Below are 27,249 nucleotides of genomic sequence, written 5' to 3' on the forward strand. Positions count from 1 at the left end.
ACTATATCGGCCTTCTTCTCTTAAATGATGTATTTTATCCTCGACGGTATGAAGCTGCTTCTTACTTCGAGAGTTTTATGAGAAGTTGTGATAATAATGCTGTAACAATCTTAATCATTCCTTTCTTTTTCTCACAGCCACCTTGGTATTTCTCGGTTCGATTATGATATGCAGTTGAACCTGACTTATACGTATATCAAGGGGAAAAGAAAAAACTACTTGTATCTCAGAATTACTTAGAAATCAGAATTATGCAATACGTCACAAATTTACTGAAAAACCAATGGAATAGACCTACATGTGTAAATCCTTGCAAATAATAAATACATTAAGACAGAACATATTATTTTGAACTTGGCCCAGCCTTAAAGAAATCAGATAGTTTGGCTTGTTTCACTTTTCTTGCATTAAGAGTATAAACCTCCTTTAGCAAACTTTGTAATGAATTCAAAGCATTTTCACTACAACTTTTCGCACTGATGTAATGCCTACACACTTCGATTGCACTTAACACTTCACTCAGTTCAGGTGTCAAGATTCAAGTTGTTATCTCCATCTCCATTGTCACTATCGCTTGTAGCTGATCCATCCGCGTTGTTGGCATACATCAGCAATAATTTCTTCATCCAGTAGTTCTCCACATACAGCCAGATTGTCAACGAAATGCACAAAAGTATCGAATTCTACACCCTCCGGTAGCATTAGCTCATTGCCAGGCAAAACTTCGTCCCCATAATCATCATTAGAGGCAGCCTCTTCTATTAACACACCAGCTTTGCGGAAACAGTTGCTGATTGTGGAGGATGCCACCTCCTTCCAGGCAGCCAAAATAAAGTCCATGGCTTGTAGCAAATTAATGGAGAGAGGTTCATTTCCTGCATCACTCAGTGTTATTAAATGTTGAACCAGCATTTTTCTATAAATGCACTTTGAAATTTGCAATGATGCCAAAATCAAGCGGCTGTAGAACACTGGTACAGTTAGGAGGGAAAAATTCCATTCGGACATTTTCCAGAATGATTTGAGGTGAATGTGCTGCACAACGATCCATAAGAAGAAGGATCTTTTCTGTTTCTTTTTCATTTTAATATCCAGTTTTTTCAACCAGTTCCATTGGATTCATATTCCTTAGGTTTTGTTTTTGCACCCTTAAAATACCTCGCATTCTTCGATTTTCCTGTCACAAGTGGAGGAAATTTGTCAGATCCATTTGCATTGGTGGCGACAAGTACTCTTACACGAATTTTATTTTTCTTCCCTCCATGGCATGAGTCACCTTCTTCAGCTAATGTTTTATTGGGAAGGAGATTGTAGAATAGGCCAGTCTCATCACAATTGTAGATGTTTGGAGGCTGATCATCGCTTACGATACCCGACAGAACCTCTTCTTTCCATCTCTTCTTTAAATCCTTGCAACCATCCTAATGAAGCCTTCAAACAGCAGTGATAATCATCATTTTAGCTAAATCTATCGCCTTTGCCTTCAGCATATCTCCACTAATTGGTAGAGCTGTGCCCCGCTTTTGCTGGAACGATATGAAAAGTACTTTCTCCAAATCTATGTACCATCTTTCTTGCTGACGGCTGTGCTTTGCTGATTTTGAACCCAGTTTTAAGAACTCATCCAAAATTGCGTTTCTTTTACTGGTGACTGTACATAGCGTGGTATAAGCAATCCCTAAGTCTGAAGCTATTTCAGTTTTTGTTTTGTGTGGATTAACGTCCACTTCTCCTATAACGTTTCCTTTTTCAGTTCTCCATGGCTAATCAAAAGCACTGAATGACAGAACTACTGTTCAACAGTAAACACCAGATACCGGCACCGTGGACATTTTAATTCTCCGTTGTTCCCACGAAAGTAATTCTCACATTCAAACAAATTTACTGTGTTTTCTTTTGTTTCCGCACCGAAACCGCTCACTTTGCTTATAATGTATCTTAATCTTTGGTGGCATATCAAAAACGACGAAGGTAGAGGAGGAGCGAAGGGGACTCGCCTTTGTTAAGCCGCCAGTAAGTAAGGGTCAACAATATCACTCGGCGAAACTATGTGTTCTGTTTCAGCACCAAAACCCGATCGCTCTACTTCCGCCTTCGCCGACGAAGAGGAAACTTTGTAAATAAAGTAGTTTCTTTTTAAAAAGCACATTCTCATTACAATTACGCAAAACTCAGTTTTATTTCACTGACACTTAATATGTTTAACAGCGAATTACGTATAAACGGATTACGTATAAATAAGGTTTAATTAACACGCTTTTAAATTATATTTTGCCGGGACCTAAAGGAAATTACGTACAATAACGAATTATGTAGAACAGAGTTACGTATAAAGTAGGTTCAACTGTATTTATTAACTTCGCAATATTGATGATTGAATTTCTGTGCCGTATTTATACTTCTCGTGGCAATTGCATCCATCTTAGTTCCAACTGTCAATTTATGACAGTGAATTGGTACGTCGGGTAAACACCAAATGTGTCACCAGAGATCTTTTACACACCAACATCATACGACATGGAGTGTCGAATGGACTTCTTTCCGCCCTTCAAAAATCCGACTCCCTCTTTTGGTAATATATGAGTTAGAATATATGGGTTAGAACTTTTATTTTGGGATCCGGAGACCGACACTCTAGCACTGATCCACAGAGGCAGGTATTAATTAAGAAATTTAAGGCATTTACAGGGCTGATTTGACTGTGATTTTCATTAGTGAATAGATTGAAGTCAATATGGACACAAACAAATAAACCACAGTGGTTAAGGTAATAAACTTCTTTTAAATTTACTCAGGGGAACAGAATCAGTAAAATCCTGAAAGTGGATAAAAGAATAACTAGAACATGCATAAATAATTTCTTAGCCAGGCTGAGTGGCTCAGACGGTTGAGGTGCTGGATTCTGACCCCAACTTGGCAGGTTCAATCCTGGCTCAGTCCGGTGGTATTTGGTGATGCTAAAATACGTCAGCCTTGTGTCGGTAGATTTACTGGCACGTAAAAGAACTCCTGCGGTACTAAACTCGGGCATCTCGGTGTTTCCAAAAACCATAAAAGTAGGTAGTAGGATATAATGCAAATAACCAAGGTAACTAGAATATAAGGTAGGCTACTCCGGCGGTTGAAGCTTCCATTGGCTGGAGCGCTCTGACGTCACGCGGTATGAATGATAGCGAGTAAGGAACACAGTCGCAGTACAGCAAGCCTGTGAATTCTCGTGCCTGTGAAACATCTTCTCAATCTTTCATCAAATAATAGTCTGGTTTAGTCCGATTCGATTAGTAACGGCACTTCCAATAGATTTAAAAACGTGAAAATGCGTTAAATTTTGTCACATGCTGAGCAGGTAGAACATCAACTATCAAATAGATGACATATAATACGATAAGAAATAAAATATTGCCATGCAACTCAAAATAATTTATTTCCTGATGAAGTAAATATTTAGATTAAATGGCATAGGAAAATATGCATCATATCGACATCATTATGGAATTATATTAAATTATTAAAACGTACGTGTCAGGAGACTTAATTACTTGTTGAACCAGCCCAAAGCTTAGCCTTCTTATTGGCATATTTTCTCAGTGCTAGCTCCTTACTCTTTGCATTAAAATGCCATATCCTAATAAATGTCCTGGTCCTTACGTAGAGACAAATTATTTTGTCATGGAATACTGGAAATTTTGACTTAATAATAGAAGTAAGAGTTTTCCCTTTTTTGCATCTGGATACAGTCTTACCGTGAAACACACCAAATGAAATTTCGAACTGGGCTATCTTTTTTAACCACTCATGACTGGGATGTGTGAGGCCCCCTTTTGAAATAACCGAGATCCAGTAACAGGTCTCTTCTCGCACGACATTTTTGTCTCTTTCTTCGTATTTACTGTATATCGGATCACGGATACTGTATTATTTCACGAGCTTCGAAATATATTCAGAAATATATGTTATTAGCACATAATAATGTTAATGTTATTGGATTTTACGTCCCACTAACTATGTTTTTGAGCACCTTCACCACTGGGGCACATAACAATAATTATAGAAAATATGATTTTCATTCGGTCATTTATATCTGACACCTTTTTACCGTACGAGCTGTAATAATGGAGATATTCAAGAGTTTATTACAAAGTGTTTCAATAACCAAGCATTGCTGACGAGGAAGTATTGTTATGCCATCACAGTAGGAAACTAACTGGCTGTGATGGTTGTTGTCGTTATTGTCTTTATAATATGCAAAATAATAATAATATTATTTGTGTTACGTCTCACTAACATTTACGGTTTTCTGAGACTCGAGGTGCCGTAATTTTGTCCCACGGGAGTTCTTTTACGTGCCGACAATTTATAGCGCCACACACGTTTCCATAATATGTTGACTGCATTTTAATCAGTACAGTGGTTCTACTTCAGATACTGACAACACGAACACTGTTCACGTAGTGAACCACTATAAAATTACTATATATCCGTGATCCGATATACAGTAAATACGTAGAAAAAGATAAAAATTTTGGTCGGTCGGTCACTTGCTTTCTTGGCTTACGCTGCGTGAACCATCAACGATAGACCCCAAGTGTAAGCGTACGAAATGTAGAGCATAGAATCCTCTACAAAAAAGTCTGCGATGGCACATACCTGTTTCCAACCGGCTGCCCTCTAGAAGCGATTTTATGCTACAGTCCGCGGTAAAAAATGTAACTCCTTAAAATTAAATAAATATTTCGATATTATCCTCGAGTTCCTCATCAAAATAAATTGTTTGACCTCCTCCAGTATTTTATAAGGATTACAATAACCTTGTCAGGACATTATTTGCATGAATGGTTCAGAAGTTATGACCATTTTAGACTGTAGTGGTAATACGTGTCAGCAGGGTGGGCGACCGCTGTTTCATACCACATGACGTCATGCAGAAGGCGGACAGGGAGAGAAACAAGTGAGCGCGATGCGGAAAGAGACCTCTGTGGCAAATAACATTATTAAAAATTTCTTTTTGATAATATCTGAAGCCATTTCTTTTCAGTTTTGACTCAAGTTAATTTTTAACTGCTAGGTTCTTCAGTCTCTTGAAACAGAAATGTAAACATTATTTAAACAGAAATAAACATAAATGTGTATACATTTCTAAATATTTGAGTGCAATATGATAGAATCTGATGATGTTCTTTCAAGAACAAAACATGTCTAATTTTATTTTAATTTAATAGTTTCTTTTTCAGTTTTAATAATTTTACCATACATTTTGTTTTTCAGGTAGTTTGTAAATTTATTACTCAAAGTTGGTTTTGGCAGACTGAAGAACCTAACAATTTTTTGAAAATCACAAAAATCAAAAAGATTGATAGTGGTGGGTAGTTCAAGAAAGCGGAGATTGTTATTAGTTGAATACTGTGTAGGAGGGATACTGACTGGAGGGTGATTGGGGATTTAAATGAGACTATGGAGTGGGTATGTGGGAAACTGGGAGTGACATTTCTAGATCCTAATGGCTGGGTAGGAGATAGGGATCTCCGCTCGGATGGCCTTCATTTAAACCGCAGTGGTACGTATAAGTTAGGAAATTTGTTTGGAAGGGTAATAGGGAGGTACATTCAGGGAAACGGAATGGCCTAGGGAGCGGTGATAAGGGAACAGGGAACTGGAAATCAAGTAGGGATGACATAAAATTGTTAGTGTTGAACTGTAGAAGTATTGTAAAGAAAGGAATAGAATTAAGTAATTTAATAGATATATATTTACCAGATATTGTAATAGGAGTTGAATCATGGCTGAGAAATGATATAATGGATGCAGAAATTTTCTCAAGGCACTGGAGTGTGTATCGTAGAGATAGAATAGGAATGGTGGGAGGGGGAGTGTTCATTCTGGTGAAAGAAGAATTTGTAAGCTACGAAAAAGTTAAAGATGAGACACATGAAATTCTAGGTGTAAGGCTCATTTCTAAAGATAATAGGCAACTTGATATATATGGAGTGTACAGATCTGGAAAGGGTAGCACTGACGCAGATTCGGAATTATTTGATAGGATAGTCAGCTATGTGGGAAACGACATGGAAAGAAATGTGATTGTAGCGGGGGATCTGAATTTGCCAGATGTCAATTGATAAGGAAATGCGAACGACAGGAAGCATGACCAACAAATGGCAAATATGTTAATATGGGAAGGACAGCTGATTCAGAAAGTGATGGAACCAACCAGAGGGAAAAATATCCTGGATGTCGTGCTGATAAAACCAGATGAGCTCTATAGGGAAACCGAAGTAATAGATGGTATTAGTGATCGAGAAGCTGTTTTTGTGGTAGTTCAAAATAAATGTGATAGAAAGGAAGGTCTTAAAAGTAGGACTGTTAGGCAGTACCATATGGCTGATAAAGCAGGCATGAGGCAGTTTCTAAAAAGTAACTATGATCGGTGGAAAACGGTAAATAAAAATGTAAACAGACTCTGGGATGGGTTTAAAGAAATTGTTGAGGAATGCGAAAACAGGTTTGTACCTTTAAGGGTGGTAAGGAATGGTAAAGACCCACCTTATTATGATAGAGAAATAAAGAGACTAAGAAGGAGGTGCAGACTGGAAAGAAATAGAGTTAGAAATGGCTGTGGAAGTAAGGAAAAATTGAAGGAACTTACTAGAAAATTGAATCTAGCAAAGAAGGCAGCTAAGGATAACATGATGGCAAGCATAATTGGCAGTCATACAAATTTTAGTGAAAAATGGAATGGTATGTATAGGTATTTTAATAATAATAATGTTATTTGATTTACGTCCCACTAACTACTTTTTAAGGTCTTCGGAGACGCCGAGGTGCCGGAATTTAGTCCCGCAGGAGTTCTTTAACGTGCCAGTAAATCTACCGACACGGGGCTGTCGTATTTGAGCACCTTCAAATACCACCGGACTGAGCCAGGATCGAACCTGCCAAGTTGGGGATAGAAGGCCAGCGCCTTAACCGTCTGAGCCACTCAGCCCGGCAAATAGGTATTTTAAGGCAGAAACAGGTTCCAAGAAGGACATTCCAGGAATAATTAATGAACAAGGGGAGTGTGTATGTGAGGATCTTCAAAAGGCAGAAGTATTCAGTCAGCAGTATGTAAAGATTGTTGGTTACAAGGATGATGTCGAGATAGAGGAGGAGACTAAGGCCAAAGAAGTAATAAAATTTACATATGTTAAAAATGACATTTACAATAAGATACAAATTTGAAAACTAGAAAAGCGGCTGGAATTGATCAGATTTCTGGGGATATACTAAAGACAATGGGTTGGGATATAGTACCATATCTGAAGTACTTATTTGATTATTGTTTGGTCCGAGGAGCTATACCAAATGAATGGAGAGTTGCTATAGTAGCCCCTGTGTATAAAGGAGAGGGTGATAGACATAAAGCTGAAAATTACAGGCCAGTAAGTTTGACATGCATTGTATGTAAGCTTTGGGAAGGCATTCTTTCTGATTATATTAGACGTGTTTGTGAAATTAATAACTGGTTCGATAGAAGGCAATTCGGGTTTAGGAAAGGTTATTCCACTGAAGCTCAACTTGTAGGATTCCAGCAAGATATAGCAGATATCTTGGATTCTGGAGGACAAATGGACTGTATCACGATTGACCTGTCTAAAGCATTTGATAGGGTGGATCATGGGAGACTACTGGCAAAAATGAGTGCAATTGGACTAGACAAAAGAGTGACTGAATGGGTTGCTATATTTCTAGAAAATAGATCTCAGAGAATTAGAGTAGGTGAATCTTTATCTGACTCTGTAATAATTAAGAGGGGAATTCCTCAAGGCAGTATTATCGGACCTTTATGTTTTCTTATATATATAAATGATATGAGTAAAGGAGTGGAATCGAAGGTAAGGCTTTTTGCGGATGATGTTATTCTCTATAGAGTGATAAATAAGTTACAAGATTGTGAGCAACTGCAACGTGACCTTGAAAATGTTGTGAGATGGACAGCAGGCAATGGTATGTTGATAAACGGGGTTAAAAGTCAGGTTGTGAGTTTCACAAATAGGAAAAGTCCTCTCAGTTTTAACACATTGCTGACCGGATGCTTGGGCTTGGCACATACCCTGTGGACCGGACATTTTTCTACTAAGCATACTAGGGTGCACTTGATTATAAAAACGTAAATAAATATTAAACCAGTCAATATTTTATCTTTAAAGTTGGTATGGGTACTCTCCAATGCCCTTAGTAACAGTGGATCTGCCTTTACGAAACCATATTCAGCGTCAATTCCTAACACATCATTAATGGTTACATCGTTGTCGTCAGAATCACTTGAATAAATAAGTACACTAGGTAAATTACGGCCTGTAGAGGCTTGAATATCACTTCCGCTATCACACTCACATTCAGTTTCCACTAATTCATTAGACTATTTCCATTTGAACGATCATAGGCATATAATTCTTCTAACATGTCGTCAGGTAACACCGTATTCCGCGGGTGCTCCATCTTGTCATTGACTAAACCAGCAGAAAGAAAGTCGACGTTTCAAAGCTAAATCAAAGAATAAAAGAGGCCGTGAATAAAAGGAAAGTGGCAGATATACATCTACGATTTATTCTACTCAATGTGCACGTCCGAAATAGTTCAAGATATGGTCAAGAGATGTCACAGGAAGACCGAAAACAATGCCGTGAATGAAACCGAGATTTCTCGTGGCCCGTCACCTACCGCTGGCGAGCGTACTACAAGATTTCTCGGGGCCCGTCAGCCATGTGTTAATTACTGCTTTGATGGGGTGAATGTTCCTTTTGGGGATCATTGTAAGTACCTAGGTGTTAATATAAGGAAAGACCTTCATTGGGGTGATCACATAAATGGGATTGTAAATAAGGGGTACAGATCTCTGCACATGATTATGAGGGTGCTTAGGGGTTGTAGTAAGGATGTAAAGGAGAGTGCATATAAGTCTCTGGTAAGACCCCAACTAGAGTATGGTTCCAGTGTATGGGACCCTCACCAGGATTACCTGATTCAAGAACTGGAAAAATCCAAAGAAAAGCAGCTCGATTTGTTCTGGATGATTTCCGACAAAAGAGTAGCGTTACAAAAATTTTGCAATGTTTGGGTTGGGAAGAATTGAGAGAAAGAAGAAGAGCTGCTCGACTAAGTGGTATGTTCCGAGCTGTCAGCGGAGAGATGGCGTGGAATGACATTAGTAGACGAATAAGTTTGAATGGCGTTTATAAAAGTAGGAAAGATCACAATATGAAGATAAAGTTGGAATTTAAGAGGACAAACTGGGGCAAATATTCATTTATAGGAAGGGGCGTTAGGGATTGGAATAACTTACCAAGGGAGATGTTCAATAAATTTCCAATTTCTTTAAAATCATTTAGGAAAAGGCTATGAAAGCAACAGATAGGGAATCTGCCACCTGGGCGACTGCCCTAAATGAAGATCAGTAATGATTGATTGAAATGAAGTGGTGTACTGAGAACCAGAGCCCATCACAAACACTATACGGAAGAAGAGGATCTCCTTATTTGGTTACATTGACACCAGAAACCAGATTACCAAGAAAACTTACAGAGAAACTCTGGAATGTGAAGCAACAAGTAGGATGAATTAAGGAATTTCGAGAGGATATGGAAGAACTGGAAATAACCCTGGACAATTTACAGAACAACACAGAAAATTTAAAGAAATCAAAAAATATAAAAATGAGATTTAAACCAAAAATAGATAAACAACATACATTAAAAATTGTATTTACAGATGAATGTCAGAAAAGATCAGAACAAATGAAAAGTTACTGGGCAATTCGGAAAGAAAAAGGAAATTACCAGAATATTGACTGAAGTGGTCCAATGAGGCTGTAAAAGAAGAAGTAGAAGAAGAATACAATGTTGAGACTTACGTATAACGCTGAATGTTTGGCACAACTTGAAACTTTAAGTTGTTATAAAACAGTTTTGATCAAAATAAACAAACAATAGAAAAAAATAACAGAATTGGCATCATGTTAAGATATTACAACAGAAATGTCACTAAAGGATATTAATACGAACAATACAATCAAACAGTGGTAATATAAGTTTATTTATTTATTCATGAAGCACAAGAGATTAATATAGAAGCGACTTCGTTCAGAAAGAAGTTATATTCACATGATGACTTGTATTGAGTCTTGTACTTAGCCTACTTGTTAGTCACTCATTAGTATACTCTGTGCTGAAACACTTGTCGGTTATCAGACATCATCTGTATTCAATGACATGACTGTGAAAATGCTTAAAATTTAAATAAAGGGCTATTCACTATTTGCAGGATGTTCTGCATATGAATATCCTGATTTTTCAATATTATCTCTTCATACATCCTTCGGAACATCATCCGTCTGTTCAAACAACCACTATCTAATCTTCTCATTTTGAGCCATCGTTCACCACCAAAATTTCGAGAATGAATAGTAAACATAAAATCCTGGACAATAATGGAGTGTAAAAGTGTAGTAACCCTGCAGTTGCTCGTGCTTAGTGCACTGTTGATGAAAACATCGTCTTACTGCTACTGGAGTCAACAGTGGCACTTACCAATACTATTCCTCAACACCCCTGAAACCCTAAGAGTCAGCTACATGATGATTCAGAAGTTTATATCTGTGTGTGTACTTATACGTGTGTTTTTGTCTGTTCCAAGAATTTCTCCTTTTTATTTTCCTTTTGTCTGGGAGTTCCATCTCAGCCATATTGTTTTTCAGGGTGCTGTGTTGTCACAGTCTTCAATCCACCACTTTTTTTCTTTTTGTTATTTGCTTTACGTCGCACAGACACAGATAGGTCTTATGGCGACGATGGGACAGGAAAGGTCTAGGAATGGGAAGGAATCGGCCTAGCCTTCACTAAGGTACAGCCCCAGCATTTTCCTGGTGTGAAAATGGGAAACCACGGAAAAACATCTTCAGGGCTGCTGACCGTGGGGTTCGAACCCACTAGCTTCCGGATGCAAGCTCACAGCTGCGCACCCCTAACCACACGGCCAACTCGCCTGGTTCAGTCCACCACACAGGCTCCCCTTTTCTTGTGGGTGGGGCAAATTCAGTGACCGTTTTGACTAGGCTTTCGTTAAGTTGGTTCCAGTTTTCAGATCTGCGTTGTTCCGCCTTGGCCTTACTTCTTGGTTCTTCTTAATTTGTTCTGTGTCAAATTTGGTTGTCCTGGGGGCTTTGCATCATCTGGTGTTTCTGGGCAGGAGTCTCAGTTTGACCTTGTGAGAGGTAGTGATTCAGATCCATGTTGGTGCATCTCAGTACATTTAGAAATTTCCTTTGGGACTTACTTGAGATATCCAAATATTCTACCTGGAATTTGCCCAGGTGAGTGTTTGGAGAAATCAAGGTCTTCTGTTTCCTAGATAGGTGTTTAAAGGCCATGGACTTCATGACCAGCAGTTAGTGTTGTGCATAATGAAGCCAGCACTGAAAAGAATTGGCTCCTTGGCTCCCACCTTAAACTGGCATTACTCGCTACGTCTTTACGTGCGCCGTTACTCGCTAGTGAGCGCAGCGCTCACCTTTATGTTTAAAAGCCATAATATGCCCATATAAAGATAGAGGTATTTTTAATACATCAATTTGAGATATTTATTTAGTTAGCAACTCGGCCGGGCGGTATGCTCTGGAGCCAACCTCTGCATTCAGGAGACGCGTGAGTTTGAACCCCACCGTCGGCTGTCCTCAGAATGGTTTTTTATAGTTCCCTGCTCACGCTTCCAGACAAATGCAGGAACAGTTTATATTCATAGGCCACAGCCTGTACCTTCCACCCACTCACCCATTTTCATTCACCATCATTCATTCCATCTTATTTAGCTCCTTTACGGAGGTTGGCATCAGGAAGGGCATCCGGCCGTAAAACAAGCAATATAAATTCATCTCACATCATTCCCGACCCCGTATCAAGAAGCGGTTCTAAGGGGTAGACAAACAGTTTATTTAGGAACACGAAAGCTTAAATTTAAACAAATACTTATTTATTTAGGAACATGAATACTTAAATTTAAACAAATTTGAAGTAGGAGGAGTATACTCAGTATGAGCTAAATAAAGCAAACATAAAATCCTGCATACTACAAAACAGAAATTTTGCATACTCATCACTTCTGTTGCTTTCAGCATCTTTCCTGGAAAACTTTGCAGATTTTGTTTCCATGTTGGAACATTTGTAATGGGACTATGGAGGCCCCAGTTGATAATTCCATCCTTTCCTGAAACGAATGGAATATATCTTCAATCAACAAAACTGCCTCTTCTTCTTCAGAACTTGCAAACACTCTGTTTCAGATTTATGATCACTTTCGTAAACCTCGTTTGTTTCATTATCATCACTTTCGTTGTTGAAGTTCATTTCCTCCGCCATTTCACCTACACACAAAATTATCTGATCAGTTGATGCCAGTATAACTTGTGTAAATTCACTAACAACTGTCACAGTATAAACATTTCAAATTTAACAGATCATAAGACAAACTTTGACTTATTACAATGCGTGCTATATGAGTAGCACTGTTACTTGCTACTGAGTGCACCGCTCACCAAACATGCACTGTCGCACCTAATAATGAATTGAGGGTCTTCGTTTCCAAAGGTAATGGAAATGACTGACACATCCCCTTCCTAACAAGGTGTTTGAAAGGTACAGGGAGTTTCAGAAGTAGAGGTCTTGTAAAACTCCAACAAAGGGCAGTATACTACGGAGGTGAGCGCCGCGCTCACCATGCAAGTAACTGCGGGTTAATGAAACATTATTGCTATTATTGTTGTTGTAAAGAAAGTTACCTCTCTGAAGTGCTTTCACTCATTATTGCTACTGACTCCTAGGACAAACATTTGAAGCTCTATGTTTATTTCCAGCTTTCTCTGTAGAAAAATACTGAAGTATGTGTTTGTTTAGTTTATGGAGATTGAATTATGCCTGTTCTCAAAGAATGTTGAGATTTATCTTGTTATATTGTGTGTTAATTTTTCTTCCAGTTGGAAGGATCTGCTTCCCAAACTTCTCAGTAATTTGGAGGTTATGAATAAAGTGGAACATTCCGGAACTGAAATGACAGGTTTGGAGTATAAATCTAGAGTCATCAGTTCTCTCTGTATGGCTAAGTGGAAACCCGCTGTTGTAACATCACTGGCTGGAATGTTTGTGTGAGTATACTACATTAATGGTGGCAAAATTATTTCATGAGGTGCAATAACGTAAATTAATTCCAATTTACATTTATGGTGTACATGGTGTGGGTTACTGTAGTCACGTCCTAGTTCGTGAACCACGGGCAACGGCTGAGTGGCCTAGTAAGTGGTCCTGAGAGTCGGGATACCAGTTGCTATGGAATGGGAGTGGGCATCTCGGACTTCTTCTGAGTCATGGCCCTCCTTGTGCTCAGGCGGCTAGGACTATACAATTCACTGGTGGTCCATAACCCGTTAGAGGAGAGATCCTCACTTGGACTATGTGCAACTAGGGTAGCATCCTGCTTCATGAATTTACCGAGCTCAGAACATTTTAAGCAAGCCTCGGACCTATGGGAGTAACGGAGTCCCACTCCCATTTGACAGGCGAGGGACTCCTTGGAAACAACTTGGCGAACGAAATGGAATTCGATGGGGAGCTATCAATATTAATGGGGCTTATGGAAGAAAGAATGTAGAACTGGCTGAGTCAGCAAAGAGGATGCATCTGGATGTGCTAGGAGTAAGTGATATTCGAGTAAGGGGAGATAATGAGGAAGAGGTAGGAGATTATAAAGTGTACTTGACGGGTGTTAGAAAGGGAAGGACCGAGCTTGATAGCTGCAGTTGCTTAAGTGCGGCCAGTATCCAGTATTCGGGAGATAGTGGGTTCGAATCCCACTATCGGCAGCCCTGAAGATGGTTCTCCGTGGTTTCCCATTTTCACACCAGGCAAATGCTGGGGCTGTACCTTAATAAAGGCCACGGCCGCTTCCTTCCCACTCCTAGGCCTTTCCTATCCAATCGTTGCCATAAGACCTATCTGTGTCAGTGCGACGTAAAGCAAATAGCATTTATTTAGAAAGGGAAGGGCAGAGTCTGGGGTAGGGCTCTTTAACAGGAATACCATTGCACGCAACATAGTTTCTGTTAGGCACGTAAATGAGCGAATGATGTAGGTAGATTTGGCAGTTGAAGGAATTAGGACTAGAATTGTCTCCGTGTATTCACCATGTGAGGGTGCAGATGAGGATGAAGTTGACAAGTTTTATGAAGCATTGAGTGACATCGTGGTCAGGGTCAACAGCAAGGATAGAATAGTGCTAATGGGCGATTTCAATGCAAGAGTTGGGAATAGAACTGAAGGATTATTACAAGATATTAGAATCATTCCGTATTGACGGTTTTCACTTTACAATGGCGAAAAATGAGAGTATCCTCCTATTCAATACATCATATATTCCGTCATTAGACGGAGCAAACAAATTCAAACATGTTTCGGCTCGCTTGAGCCATCTTCAGTGAAAAAATTAGGGGGGTTGGAATAATTTACATAATATAAGTTGAAAAATGCTAAAAAACATAATGAAAGAGCAAATGAAAAAACAAACAAAAGAGAGCCTAGACGGAAACAAAATTATCACAAATATACAATATTTACATCAATATGCTGAGCAAGAAACAACTTATTGCGACAAAGTTCAGTGAAACAGGTGTTAATTTAAAATAATAATTGAAACTAAAAACTGCGTTAACCTAAGAAACGAGGGAATGAAAAAACAAATGATGCAGATGGAAATGAATAATAGTAGCACATGGCGAGGTTGTGGACCTCATAGTTTACAAATTATTGGTTTAGTAAAAATGACAAAACAGTTTGAAATTGCTGTCAAAATCATCCTAGTAGAAACCCATCACATCAAATTGGTCAGGAGGAGAGCGGCAGCAAACATTTTTGAGAAACCAAGCCTGATATAACCTGCAGGCGAAAAGCCTGTGACAAGGAGAAAAAACACCAATGAAATTTAAGGCTTTAGAAATAGCAGCATTCGCAATATCTTCTCAATCTAGCGGTCCCTTCCTTCATTATTGTTTCATAATGTTGGCTGGTGTCTTGCCTTATTATAAAGGGGTTGGAAGGGCCGCGTATAAAAATTGAGAAGCTGTGTTAGGTAGAAGACAGATGCAACTGTAAGTAATCTAGTGGAAACCGTCAATGAAGTTCTAATCTGTAATGGAAAAAAATGAGGTTGTATGAGCAACATGGGTTGATAAGTAAAAAGTGTGGAATGGTTGTGAAGAAAGCTTAAACTTACGGTGTGCAGTAGGTGGTTGTCCTCTCTAATGGCCTGGCCTTCTCAAAGTAACGGTCTTGTTCGCGTGATCGAGTCTATTGTTGGTTCAGCTGTGTTTGCTAGGATGGAAGGAGCGGAGGGGGAAGGGGAGGTGCAGGGCTGGTTTGAGGAAGGGAGGGGTGGTGATTTGGAGAGATGGAGGTGGGGTTTGTTTGGCAAATATATGGAATGAATGTTTCAAGAGGATGTTAGTTTACTCGCCGACTTCTAAAGCTCGAATGGCGTGGCCTTCTCAAAGTGATGGTCTCGGTCGCGTGATCGAGTCTATTGTTGGTTTGGCTGAGAAGTCAGCGAGAAAAAGAACATTCTACTTGAAACATTCATTCCATACATTTGTCAGAATTTTCATAACACAAACAAACCCCACCTCTATCTCCCCGACTCACCACCACTCCCCCCCCTCCTCACACCAGCCCACCATCACCCCTTCCCCCTCTGCTCCTTCCATCCTAGCAAACACTGCCAAACCAACAATAGACTCGATCACGCGACCGAGACCATCACTTTGAGAAGGCCACGCCATTCGAGCTTTAGAAGTCGGCGAGTAACCTAACATCCTCTTGAAACATTCATTCCATATATTTGCCAAACAAACCCCACCTCCATCTCTCCAACTCACCACCCCTCCCTTCCTCAAACCAGCCCTGCACCTCCCCTTCTCCCTCCGCTCCTTCCATCCTAGCAAACACAGCCGAACCAACAATAGACTTGATCACGCGAACAAGACCGTTACTTTGAGAAGGCCAGGCCATTAGAGAGGACAACCACCTACTGCACACCGTAAGTTTAAGCTTTCTTCACAACCATTCCACACTTTTTACTTATCAACCCATGTTGCTTATACAACCTCATTTTTTTCCATTACAGATTAGAACTTCATTGACGGTTTCCACTAGATTACTTACAGTTTACTATGCATCTGTCTTCTACCTAACACAGCTTCTCAATTTTTATACGCGGCCCTTCTGACCCCTTTATAATAAGGCAAGACACCAGCCAACATTATGAAACAATAATGAAGAAAGGGACCGTTAGATTGAGAAGATATTGAGAATGCTGCTATTTCTAAAGCCTTAAATTTCATTGGTGTTTTTTTCTCCTTGTCACAGGCTTTTTGCCTGCAGGTTATATCAGGCTTGGTTTCTCAAAAATGTTTGCTGCCGCTCTCCTCCTGACCAATTTGATGTGATGGGTTTCTACTAGGATGGTTTTGACAGCAATTTCAAACTGTTTTGTCATTTTTACTAAACCAATAATTTGTAAACTATGAGGTCCACAACCTCACCATGTGCTACTATTATTCATTTCCATCTGCATCATTTGTTTTCCCATTCCCTGGTTTCTTAGGTTAACGCAGTTTCTAGTTTCAATTATTATTTTAAATTAACACCTGTTTCACTGAATTTTGTCACAATAAGTTGTTTTTTGCTCTGCATATTGATGTAAATATTGTATATTTGTGCTAATTTTGTTTCCGTCTAGGCTCTTTTTTGTTTGTTTTTTCATTTGCTCTTTCATTATGTTTTTTTAGCATTTTTTCAACTTATATTATGTAAATATTCCACCCCCCTAATTTTTTCACTGAAGATAGCTCAAGCGAGCCGAAACATGTTTGAATTTGTTTGCTCCGTCTAATGACAGAATATATGATGTATTGAATAGGAGGATACTCTCATTTTTCACCATTGTAAAGAACTGAAGGATACAATAGGGTGATTGGTAAATGTGGGGAAGATATGGAAGCCAATGGGAATGGGAAGCGTTTGCTGGACTTCTGTGCTAGTATGGGTTTAGCAGTTATGAATACATTCTTCAAGCATAAGGCTATTCACCGCTACACATGGGAGGCTAGAGGTACCAGATCCATAATAGACTATATCTTAACCGACTTCGAATTCAGAAAATCTGTTAGGAATGTACGAGTTTTCTGGTGATTTTTCGATGATACAGACCACTATCTGATCTGTAGTGAACTAAGTATCTCTAGGCCTAGGGGTGAAATCTGTCTGTAAACAAATAAGGGTAGAAAATCTCCAGGACGAGGAAATTAGACAGAAGTACATGGATATGATTAGTGAGAAATTTCGAACAGTGGACAGTAAACAGGTTCATGATATAGAAAGTGAACGGGTGGCATACAGGGATGCTGTAGTAGAAACAGCAAGGGAATGCCTAGGAACAACTGTTTGTAAAGATGGGAAAAGGTGAACGTCTTGGTGGAATGATGTGAGACCAGCATGTAAACGTAAAAAGAAGGCTTATCAGAAATGGCTTCAAACAAGAGCCAAGGCAGACAGGAATATGTACGTAGATGAAAGAAACAGAGTGAAACAAATGGTTGTTGAATCCAAAAAGAAGTCGTGGGAAGATTTTGGTAATAACCTGGAAAGGCTAGATCAAGCAGCAGGGAAACCTTTCTGGACAGTAATAAAGAATCTTAGGAAGGGAGGGAAAATGGAAATGAACAGTGTTTTGAGTAATTCAGGTGAACTCATAATAGATCCCAGGGAATCACTGGAGAGGTGGAGGGAATATTTTGAACATCTTCTCAATGTTAAAGGAAATCATCTTGGTGGTGTTGCAAACAGCCAGGCTCATGGGGAGGAGGAAAATGATGTTGGTGAAATTACGCTTGAGGAAGTGGAAAGGATGGTAAATAAACTCCATTGTCATAAAGCAGCAGGAATAGATGGAATTAGACCGGAAATGGTGAAGTATAGTGGGAAGGCAAGGATGAAATGGCTTCATAGAGTAGTAAAATTAGCATGGAGTGTTGGTAAGGTACCTTCAGATTGGACAAAAGCAGTAATTGCACCTATCAATAAGCAAGGGAACAGGAAGGATTGCAACAACTATCGAGGTATCTTATTGATTAGTATACCAGGCAAAGTATTCACTGGCATCTTGGAAGGGAGGGTGCGATCAGTTGTTGAGAGGAAGTTGGATGAAAACCAGTGTGGTTTCAGACCACAGAGACGCTGTTAGGATCAGATTTTCAGTATGCGCCAGGTAATTAAAAAATGCTACGAGAGGAATAGGCAGCTGTGTTTATGTTTCGTAGATCTAGAGAAAACATATGACAGGGTACCGAGAGCAAAGTTGTTTGCTATACTGGGGGACTATGGAATTAAAGGTAGATTATTAAAATCAATCAAAGGCATATATTGTATGTTGACAGTTGGGCTTCAGTGAGAATTGATGGTAGAATGAGTTCTTGGTTCAGGGTACTTACAGGGGTTAGACAAGGCTGCAATCTTTCACCTTTGCTATTCGTAGTTTACATGGATCATCTGCTGAAAGATATAAAATGGCAGGGAGGGATTCAGTTAGGTGGAAATGTAGTAAGCAGTCTTGCCTATGCTGACGACTTGGTTTTAATGGCAGATTGTGCCGAAAGCCTGCAGTCTAATATCTTGGAACTTGAAAATAGGTGCAATGAGTATGGTATGAAAATTAGCCTCTCGAAGACTAAATTGATGTCAGTAGGTAAGAAATTCAACAAAATTGAATGTCAGATCGGTGATACAAAGCTAGAACAGGTGGATAATTTCAAGTATTTAGGTTGTGTGTTCTTCCAGGATGGTAATATAGTAAGTGAGATTGAATCAAGGTGTCATAAAGCTAATGCAGTGAGCTCGCAGTTGCGATCAGCAGTATTCTGTAAGAAGGAAGTCAGCTCCCAGACGAAGCTATCTTTACATCAGTCTGTTTTCAGACCAACTTTGCTTAACGGGATCGAAAGCTGGGTGGACTCAGGATATCTTATGCATAAGTTAGAAGTAACAGACATGAAAGTAGCAAGAATGATTGCTGGTACAAATAGATGGGAACAATGGCAGGATGGTACTGGGAAAGAGGAGATAAAGGCTATTTTAGGAATGAACTCAATAGATGAAGCTGTATGCATAAACCGGCTTCGGTGGTGGGGTCATGTGAGGTGAATGGAGGAGGATAGATTACCTAGGAGAATAATGGACTCTGTTATGGAAGGTAAGAGAAGTAGAGGTAGACCAAGACGACAATGGTTAGAGTGGGTTTTTAACGATTTAAAGATAAGAGGTATAGAACTAAGTGAGGCCACAACACTAGTTGCAAATCGAGGATAGTGGCGACGTTTAGTAAATTTTCAGAGGCTTGCAGACTGAACGCTGAAAGGCATAACAGTCTATAACGATAATGTGTGTGTGTGTGTGTGCGTGCGTGCGTGCGTGCGTGCGTGTGTGTGTGTGTGTGTGTGTTTTTTTGCAACCTGTTATAGCTAGACAACAGTTGGAGAACACTGAGACACCTCAGGGGTACTCAGTTGCAAATAGGACGCACAAACAAAATATCCAAGGATGTGGCATGCATAGGAAATATGAACTTAAATTGTGGCATATAATAAAGAAAATACTGAAGAAAATTGATATATGGCATGGTTTATTAATAACAAAAATATTTTCAAATTGTCATCCTTTATAACTGTGATAATGAAAATGATCACTAATAAATTAAAAATATATCTCTTGATGTACAAACGAAAATAATCAAATGGGGAGGTACATGATTTCACGCCCTATCTTGCCCTAGCAAATCACAATTACATGTTAATTTCAATAATTTTGTTCTGAGATTCAATTTTCTCACTCATAATATTATTCTGAGATTCAATTTTCTCACTCATAATATTATTCTGCTCAGTCATTTTGGACATTAGCAAATTAAACCAAGGCCAATCACCCCTTTACTTTGATCTTGCTTGACAGCGTTTTCCTCAGTTTCTACTATTTTCTGACTTTCAGTAGGCCCCACCTTAGTCACCAACTTCCTATTTATGTTACCACCTTGGATTTCCTTGGACACAATAACCTCAGCCTCATCACCTGACTGCATATTGCTATCCTTGTCCATCTTCGGTTTCCTACTAATTTTTCGCGATCTCAAAGCTATTTCCCCTTGTACTTCCTCTGACATTACCCCTTAAATACAAACTTCAACAAAATGACCTTCCTAACATTACTCGGTGAATTTAACATGTGCGTACTCATTAAAAGAACTGATCCATGTATATTGCCATTCAGAAACACTTTTTCTGAACCTTTCGAGTCCCACGTTGCTGGCGACACGTTGTGGCTACTCCAACCACTACTCTTATACCTTCGTATCTTCCACACAATATAAATAACATTTGTTTGAGCGCCAGTTGCATTTTTAAGAAGAACAACAAAATTCGGTAGAGCATACCTCTTATATCAATTATCTCAAGGCGTGAGGTGATAAACTTGCATATCTGGCAATATACAGGGATATGGATCAGGACAATATTAAATTACTGTTGCATTTCCACAATTGAGGATTGTACATGGAGCTGGAATCACTTATTATAATTAAAATAAAACTGAGTTTATGACTATAATTTACGTCACAATGAACAATCATTGACGTCTTTTAATTTAACAAAAAAATATATCTAGTGAGATTTGCGGCACTAATAAAAGGAAAATTTAATCTAAACAAAAAAAAGCTATTGGCATGAACTTGAAGTGAGATGTGATATCGCCGCTGATTACATTCTTCTTCATGTTATGAATGCATAACATGTCTGATGCTTTAATTACCTGATGTCTGCATACACCGCTGTTGAACTTGAAATTCTTGGGAAAACCTATGAGCTGAAGTCGGGAGCCGTCTGCTGTTATCTTCTTATATAACAAGGAGTTGGCCTACATACCATGTACGCGTGTAGAGAGCTCCAATGTAATTACGTCCACTCAATATATTATAAGTAATTGGAAAATATTATTGAAACATCTTGTGAAGTCCATCCTCACAAGGAGATGATGTTTCTTTATCAGCATAGTACCCGTCTCTGCTCGGATACAACCACCACTTGTAGACCTCCTCGATTATTACAAGACCTCTTGAAAACACAACTCTTAGCTCTGACCATCACTCTAAGACCACTTCTTCCATTTGATACATCTGACGGTTACATATGATCTGAACGATATGATCTGAATGATATGATCTGAATACCTCTCACCACCGTTGCATCGACTTTTATAACCTCGCGATGACGACTCATCTCCCTACTCTCTGTTCATCCCTTCCACTTCAACATACAGTAGCTGGCGAATACTGACACTTGGTCGCAATCACGTGCCCACGCACTGATGTCATCAGTCAAGTGTTGTCTAAGCGTGCTCAAGCGGATTGCAGATGACTAAGTTTCATGCGTCACCGGGAATTCTACTTGCACACAACATTCTCAGTTAAACATAGCCTCGATTACAAAATACATTGCCAGCTCATCTAGCCAGAGTTACAAGCCATAGCATGACTATATGAAACCAACAAATCTCACTTACAGCAATACAGAATAATTACAAACAAATTTCACTTAACCTATGATTAAATACAATAATATGCGTGATGCCTAAGTATTACAGTCTAAAGGATGAGAAACAGAATATAAAATCTAATGAATCGGGTTAATAATGATAATAATAATAATAATTCACAGAAAAAATCACAGATACCATCAGAAAGAGACGACTAAAATTCTACGGACACCTACACAGAATGGATAACAACAGGCTGACAAAGAAAATTCTAAATCTAGCTCTAACCCTGAAAATCCGCAACAATTGGTTAGCAGAAATTCATGAAGATCTACAAGAAATGGGTATTGAGGACGAAACCATTCAAGATAGAATGAAATTTAGAAGCTTAGTAAACAAACATAAATTTGCAGAGAAACCAACAAGAAAAAATACAGGCTGGACAGAAACACGCAGAAAGGAACACAGTGAAAAAATGAAGAGATATTGGGAAGAAAAGAAAAAGAAACATTGTGCAAAATAAGTTCAAACGCGCTCCACAGCTGGGCACAACGAATCAAAAAAAAAATGATAAGAAGAAGAAATACTGAATGGAATATGTAACCCTGTTGTACGGTTACAGAACGCCTCCCTCATGAAATAATCGATTAAATGAATCGATTGATTCATGAAATATATACATAATCACCTGAAATCGAGTACACCATAGATACATGTATAAAAATGCCCTTTACAAATTGGGTACATAGTATCATCCATCTGGATGTTTGTTGTTACACATATAAAACATTGATCAATTATCATTTTCACTTTGATTATACAGTATTATTTACATACAGAGATTACATTACTTTCTCACTTCTGTCGTTTCAAACGTTCATTTAGTGTCCAAAAGTAATTCTCGAAGACATTTCATTATATACACTTTCTCCAAGCACTGGAGTTTATTGCACTGCCGTGCTTCACTTAATATCACAACACACGCTAATTTCACTGAAGTCCTGTTCGCAATGCCAGCTTCATAAAACATGGTGAATTAACATAATAATGAAAATTAATCAACAAAATCACATGATATATTTCTTAAGATTTCTTATATTGTATGTGCCTACGATATTTCCTTCCTTGTCTTCTAATGAATAAGCACATTTCCCAATTTGTTTCACTACGGTGAAGTATCCCTGATATAACAAGAAAAACTTAGAAAATTGACCAGCTTCTGCTGATGACGGAAGTGGCACTCTGAGTAAAACCTTGTCGCCAAGCTCAAATTCATCCAATGTAGTCTTCTTCTGCTGGCGAATTCGTTTATCTCCTGCTTTCTTTAAATTCTCCCTAGCCAGCTGGATATAAAAATCCTTAGTTTTCTCCTCTCCCAAGTCCAAGCCTAACATACTTGCAATTTCATCAGTAGGCTTCCTGCCGTGATGAATTTCATAGGGCGTAAATCCAGTGGACTCGTGCAACGTGATGTTACACCAACGTTCGACATTACTCAACTGTGAAAACCACGAGTTGTGTTTGTCATGCACATATGCCCTAAATATACGTCCTATTTCACGCATCGTTCTTTCAACCATATTGCTTTGCGGGCAACGTACCGATGAAAATATAGTTTTGATCCCCAGTTTATTTAGTTTGGTATTCCAGATCTTCGAAATAAACTGGCTGCCATGATCAGATAATATTCAGAGGGGACATCCGAACTCAGGAATATATCTGTCCACGACCTGTTTGAGACAACCCCTCCCTGTAGCTTTCCTCAATGGGTACATCTTGACATATTTGCTGAAGGCATCAATCAAGACAAAAACAAATTGGTAACCATATCTGGATTTAACTAACGGTCCAAACAGATCAACACTAATAAGCTTCCCGGGTCTGTCAACAATAACAGCCTGCCTGGGCCCCTCTAGAAGTCTAGTCGGGTGCTTAGAGCATTGGCAGAGATCACACGTAGCGAGTATTTTCCTCACGTGCCTTCCCATATTCCTCCACACAAAGTTACCCTGAATAGCATATAAGACCTTATTTGCTCCAAAATGACCCAGCTCCGTATGATAAAACCAAATCATATCCTCTTGCAAGGCTTTAGGTATACATACTTTGAACTTCCCAGAATAACATTTCCGAGTGAGAAAACCATTACATAATTTATACGTAAGTTTGCCGTTCTCTAGAACAATACCTGGTTCCTTATCTCTAAGCGAGGTCAACAGTCCCACCAACTCTTCTTCTCTTTCCTGCTCGGACAACAGATAACGAAGTCTATCTCTTTCTGCAGTATTATCAGTCATCGAGCCAACACAAATCAAAATACCTTCTTTCACCTCTAAAGAGACAGTATTTTCCTCCTTAGGGAGATACCTGCTGAGAAAGTCAGCCATAACATTATCTTTCCCTTTAATATGACGTATCTTAAAATCATATTCACTTATGGCTAAAATCCAACGAGTCATACGATTACTAGTTAGTTTGTAAGTATTTAAGAATACCAAGGCCTGATGGTCAGTCCATATCTCAAATGTGTTACCTAAAACATACATTCTAAACTTACTTAATGAATACATGATTGCAAGAAATTCAATCTCAGTGATGGTATATCTCTTTTCTGCCATACTGAGCCCACGACTTGCCAAGGAAACTATGCCTAAATTGCCATTATCATCTCTCTGACATAAACATCCAGCAACTCCCTTCTCTGAACCATCAGTCATGAGAATAAATTCACGATCTGACATTGGATATCTCAACATAACTGCTTCATTAAATCCATCCTTCAACTTCTGGAAAGCCTCATCATATTCTTTCCTCCACTTCCACTTCGCACCTCCTTTCAATAGCTCACGAAACGGCTCTAACAGTGCAGAATATTTACCCACAAAACGTCGAAAGTAATTACACATTCCCAGAAAAGATTTCAATTGTTTAACATTACGTGGAGTAGGAGTGTTGTTTATCTTGTCTAATCTCGTCTGTTCCAGTTTTACCCCCTGTTGAGATACAGTGTGTCCCAAAAATGTAATCTGTTGTGAACACAATGTCGATTTACTCAGTTTTAATGTAAATCCCCCTTCCCTGATTTTATGTAGAACAATCTGTAAGTGTTTCATGTGTTCCTCAAACGTGTGAGATGCTATAACAATGTCGTCTATGTACATGGTCACAAAACTATCCGTATCTCTCCCTAATACTTTACTCATGGCTCTAATTAATGCTGCAGATGAAGTACGGGTCCCGAAAGGCACCCTGGCGAACTGATACAAGCAATTCTTGTATGCAAAAGCCGTAAGTGGACGGTCGCTTTCTCTCAGTGGAATCTGCCAGAAAGATGACGACAAATCAAAAGTAGAAAACCATTTTCTACCTTCAAAACGTTGAATAAGTTCCTCTACCATCTCCGCCCTTTGCTGATCCGCTTTAATTCTCATATTCATTAACCTGCCATCAATGCACAATCTTACCGTGTTATCCTTCTTAGGTATAATAACAAGTGGATTCAAATTAGGACTACATGATGGTTCAATTATATTATAATCTAGCATAATGTCAATCTGCTCTTCAACAGCGCTAGCGTATTTTAACGGAATGGGATATTTCGGTCCTACAAAAGTTGAGTCATCAAGAACATTAAATTTGTGTTCGTAAAGATGTGTTCTACCAGGCCGATCACTAAAAACATCACAATGTGATATCAACAATTCACACAATTCATCCTTCTGACTTTCCGCTAAATTACATTTCTCCACTGTCTCATACAATTCATCTCTAGAATCTCTCTGTACAGACACATGGCAGACATCAATATTTTTCCTAATATTAGGAATTTCACAAGGCCCTTCAGTACTAGAACACACTTTATTCGCACTAATTTCTGACAAAACATCATATGGTAACCTGACTTCCCTGATACTCTTTCCCCAAATAAGATTGGCATTACACAGATCAAAATTTAATTTAGCCTTGTGACACGTTAACCAGTCAGTACCTAAAATAACGGCATAAACTAAATTAGGCACAACTAAGTATGGTTGGAAAATACATTCTCCACTTATGTTAATGGGGACAGCTATTTGTTTATTCACTCTTTGAGACTTGTTTCCAACAGCTGTTACGATGAACGTATTCCTCACAGGAATTTCCGCTACATCATAATTCTCTCTCAAAACTTCCTCATACAGCTTGGAATTTACACATGACTTCTCACTGCAGGATGCTAAAAGGTTAGTTTTTTCCACCTATTCAATACATATAAATTTTATAAATTAGGAATTTGAATCAACAATAAATTCCTAATTTATAAAATTTATATGTATTGAATAGGTGGAAAAAACTAACCTTTTAGCATCCTGCATTCAGTATCTTCAATACGGATAGCAATGATTTTTATCACTTGTGACTTCTCACTACCAGAGTCCAACAAAATCTTAACTTTTCTGCCCCATATCAGCAGTTCAATCGTCAGTGTAACAGTAACACTACTTAAATTATCCTCATTACATAATATAAGATCACTTAACAAATCTTGCCTTACATCTAAATTTAAATTACACTTATAAAATTTATTGTCTACGTTTGAGTCGTCTCTTAAAACATTTGAATTATTGCTACTTTGGTCACAATCATGTTCACTTACAACTGTAGGCTGGTCGACATTAACATACTTATCTACCTTATACGTGAACTCACCATTTACGGACTGTCTCAGTGACCTGTTTATACAGTCCGTTGCGCGTTTAAATTACTTGGTTCGGTTACGACTTGTTGGTTACACACCTCAGTTGGCCTCCCCTGTTGCCTATTTCCTCTAGCGTTATTATTATTATTATGGCCTGGATTCTCCCGTCTCCCAGCTTCTGGTTGATTTCCATAATCACGCCTCCCAGTCCTGAAATGTTCCGAACTATTTTGATAATTTCTCTCCCTGTGGAAATTATTATTAGGTCTCTCCTGATATTCTCTTCTGTAGTTACGATTATTCATAGGCCTGTCCTGATTATTAGATTGGTTACCCCTTCCTTCTACATTCCTATTTAGTGTCCTACTATTATTCAAGCTACTACCTAAAGCATCAAAACTTTCCAACAAAATCTCCATTTCCTTAATAGTCTCCACTTTTTGCATACAAACAGCTTCTCTTATTCTATCGGGATAGTGCTTAGCTATAAGTCTAACTATATCAGCCTCAGGTCCAATACATTCTAAATTTCTCCACACCAAAACATGAGCCAAAAAATATTCTGTCATTCTAACACCCTCGTTAGAATTATACCTGCCAAACATTACTCTCTCTCTCTCTCTCTCTCTCTCTCTCTCTACTCTGAACACCTTCACTCCAAAATTTAGCTATGAATTTTTCCTTAAATTCAGTTAGACTAGACATCGAGCTTCTATATACCTGAAACCAAGACTTAGTCTCTCCTACGAAAGCATTAGATAAGATCTCCAATACAGTTTCCCAGCTAATAATATTGTCTCTTAATTGAACAGCAAATGTTTTCTCTACTACTCTCATAAATTCCATCGGGTTGAATTCTTTCCGAGAAAACTTAGGTAAATCATGATCTCTAGTGATTAAACCATTATTTACAATTATTTC

At 38.7% G+C, this 27,249-nt stretch overlaps 1 protein-coding gene across 1 annotated transcript in view; it reads left to right on the forward strand.

Moving 5' to 3' along the window:
- FANCI (Fanconi anemia complementation group I) overlaps positions 1-27,249 on the forward strand; it is a 427,158-nt gene that overhangs the window by 33,768 nt on the left and 366,141 nt on the right. Inside the window, exon 4 of the mRNA XM_067148224.2 lies at positions 13,004-13,171. Coding sequence (XP_067004325.2) covers positions 13,004-13,171 — 168 coding nt within the window. The remainder of the gene's footprint in view (positions 1-13,003; positions 13,172-27,249) is intronic.

The sequence above is a fragment of the Anabrus simplex genome, chromosome 5 (genome assembly GCF_040414725.1).
Source record: "Anabrus simplex isolate iqAnaSimp1 chromosome 5, ASM4041472v1, whole genome shotgun sequence".
In the NCBI taxonomy this organism is placed as follows: Eukaryota; Metazoa; Arthropoda; class Insecta; order Orthoptera; family Tettigoniidae; genus Anabrus; species Anabrus simplex.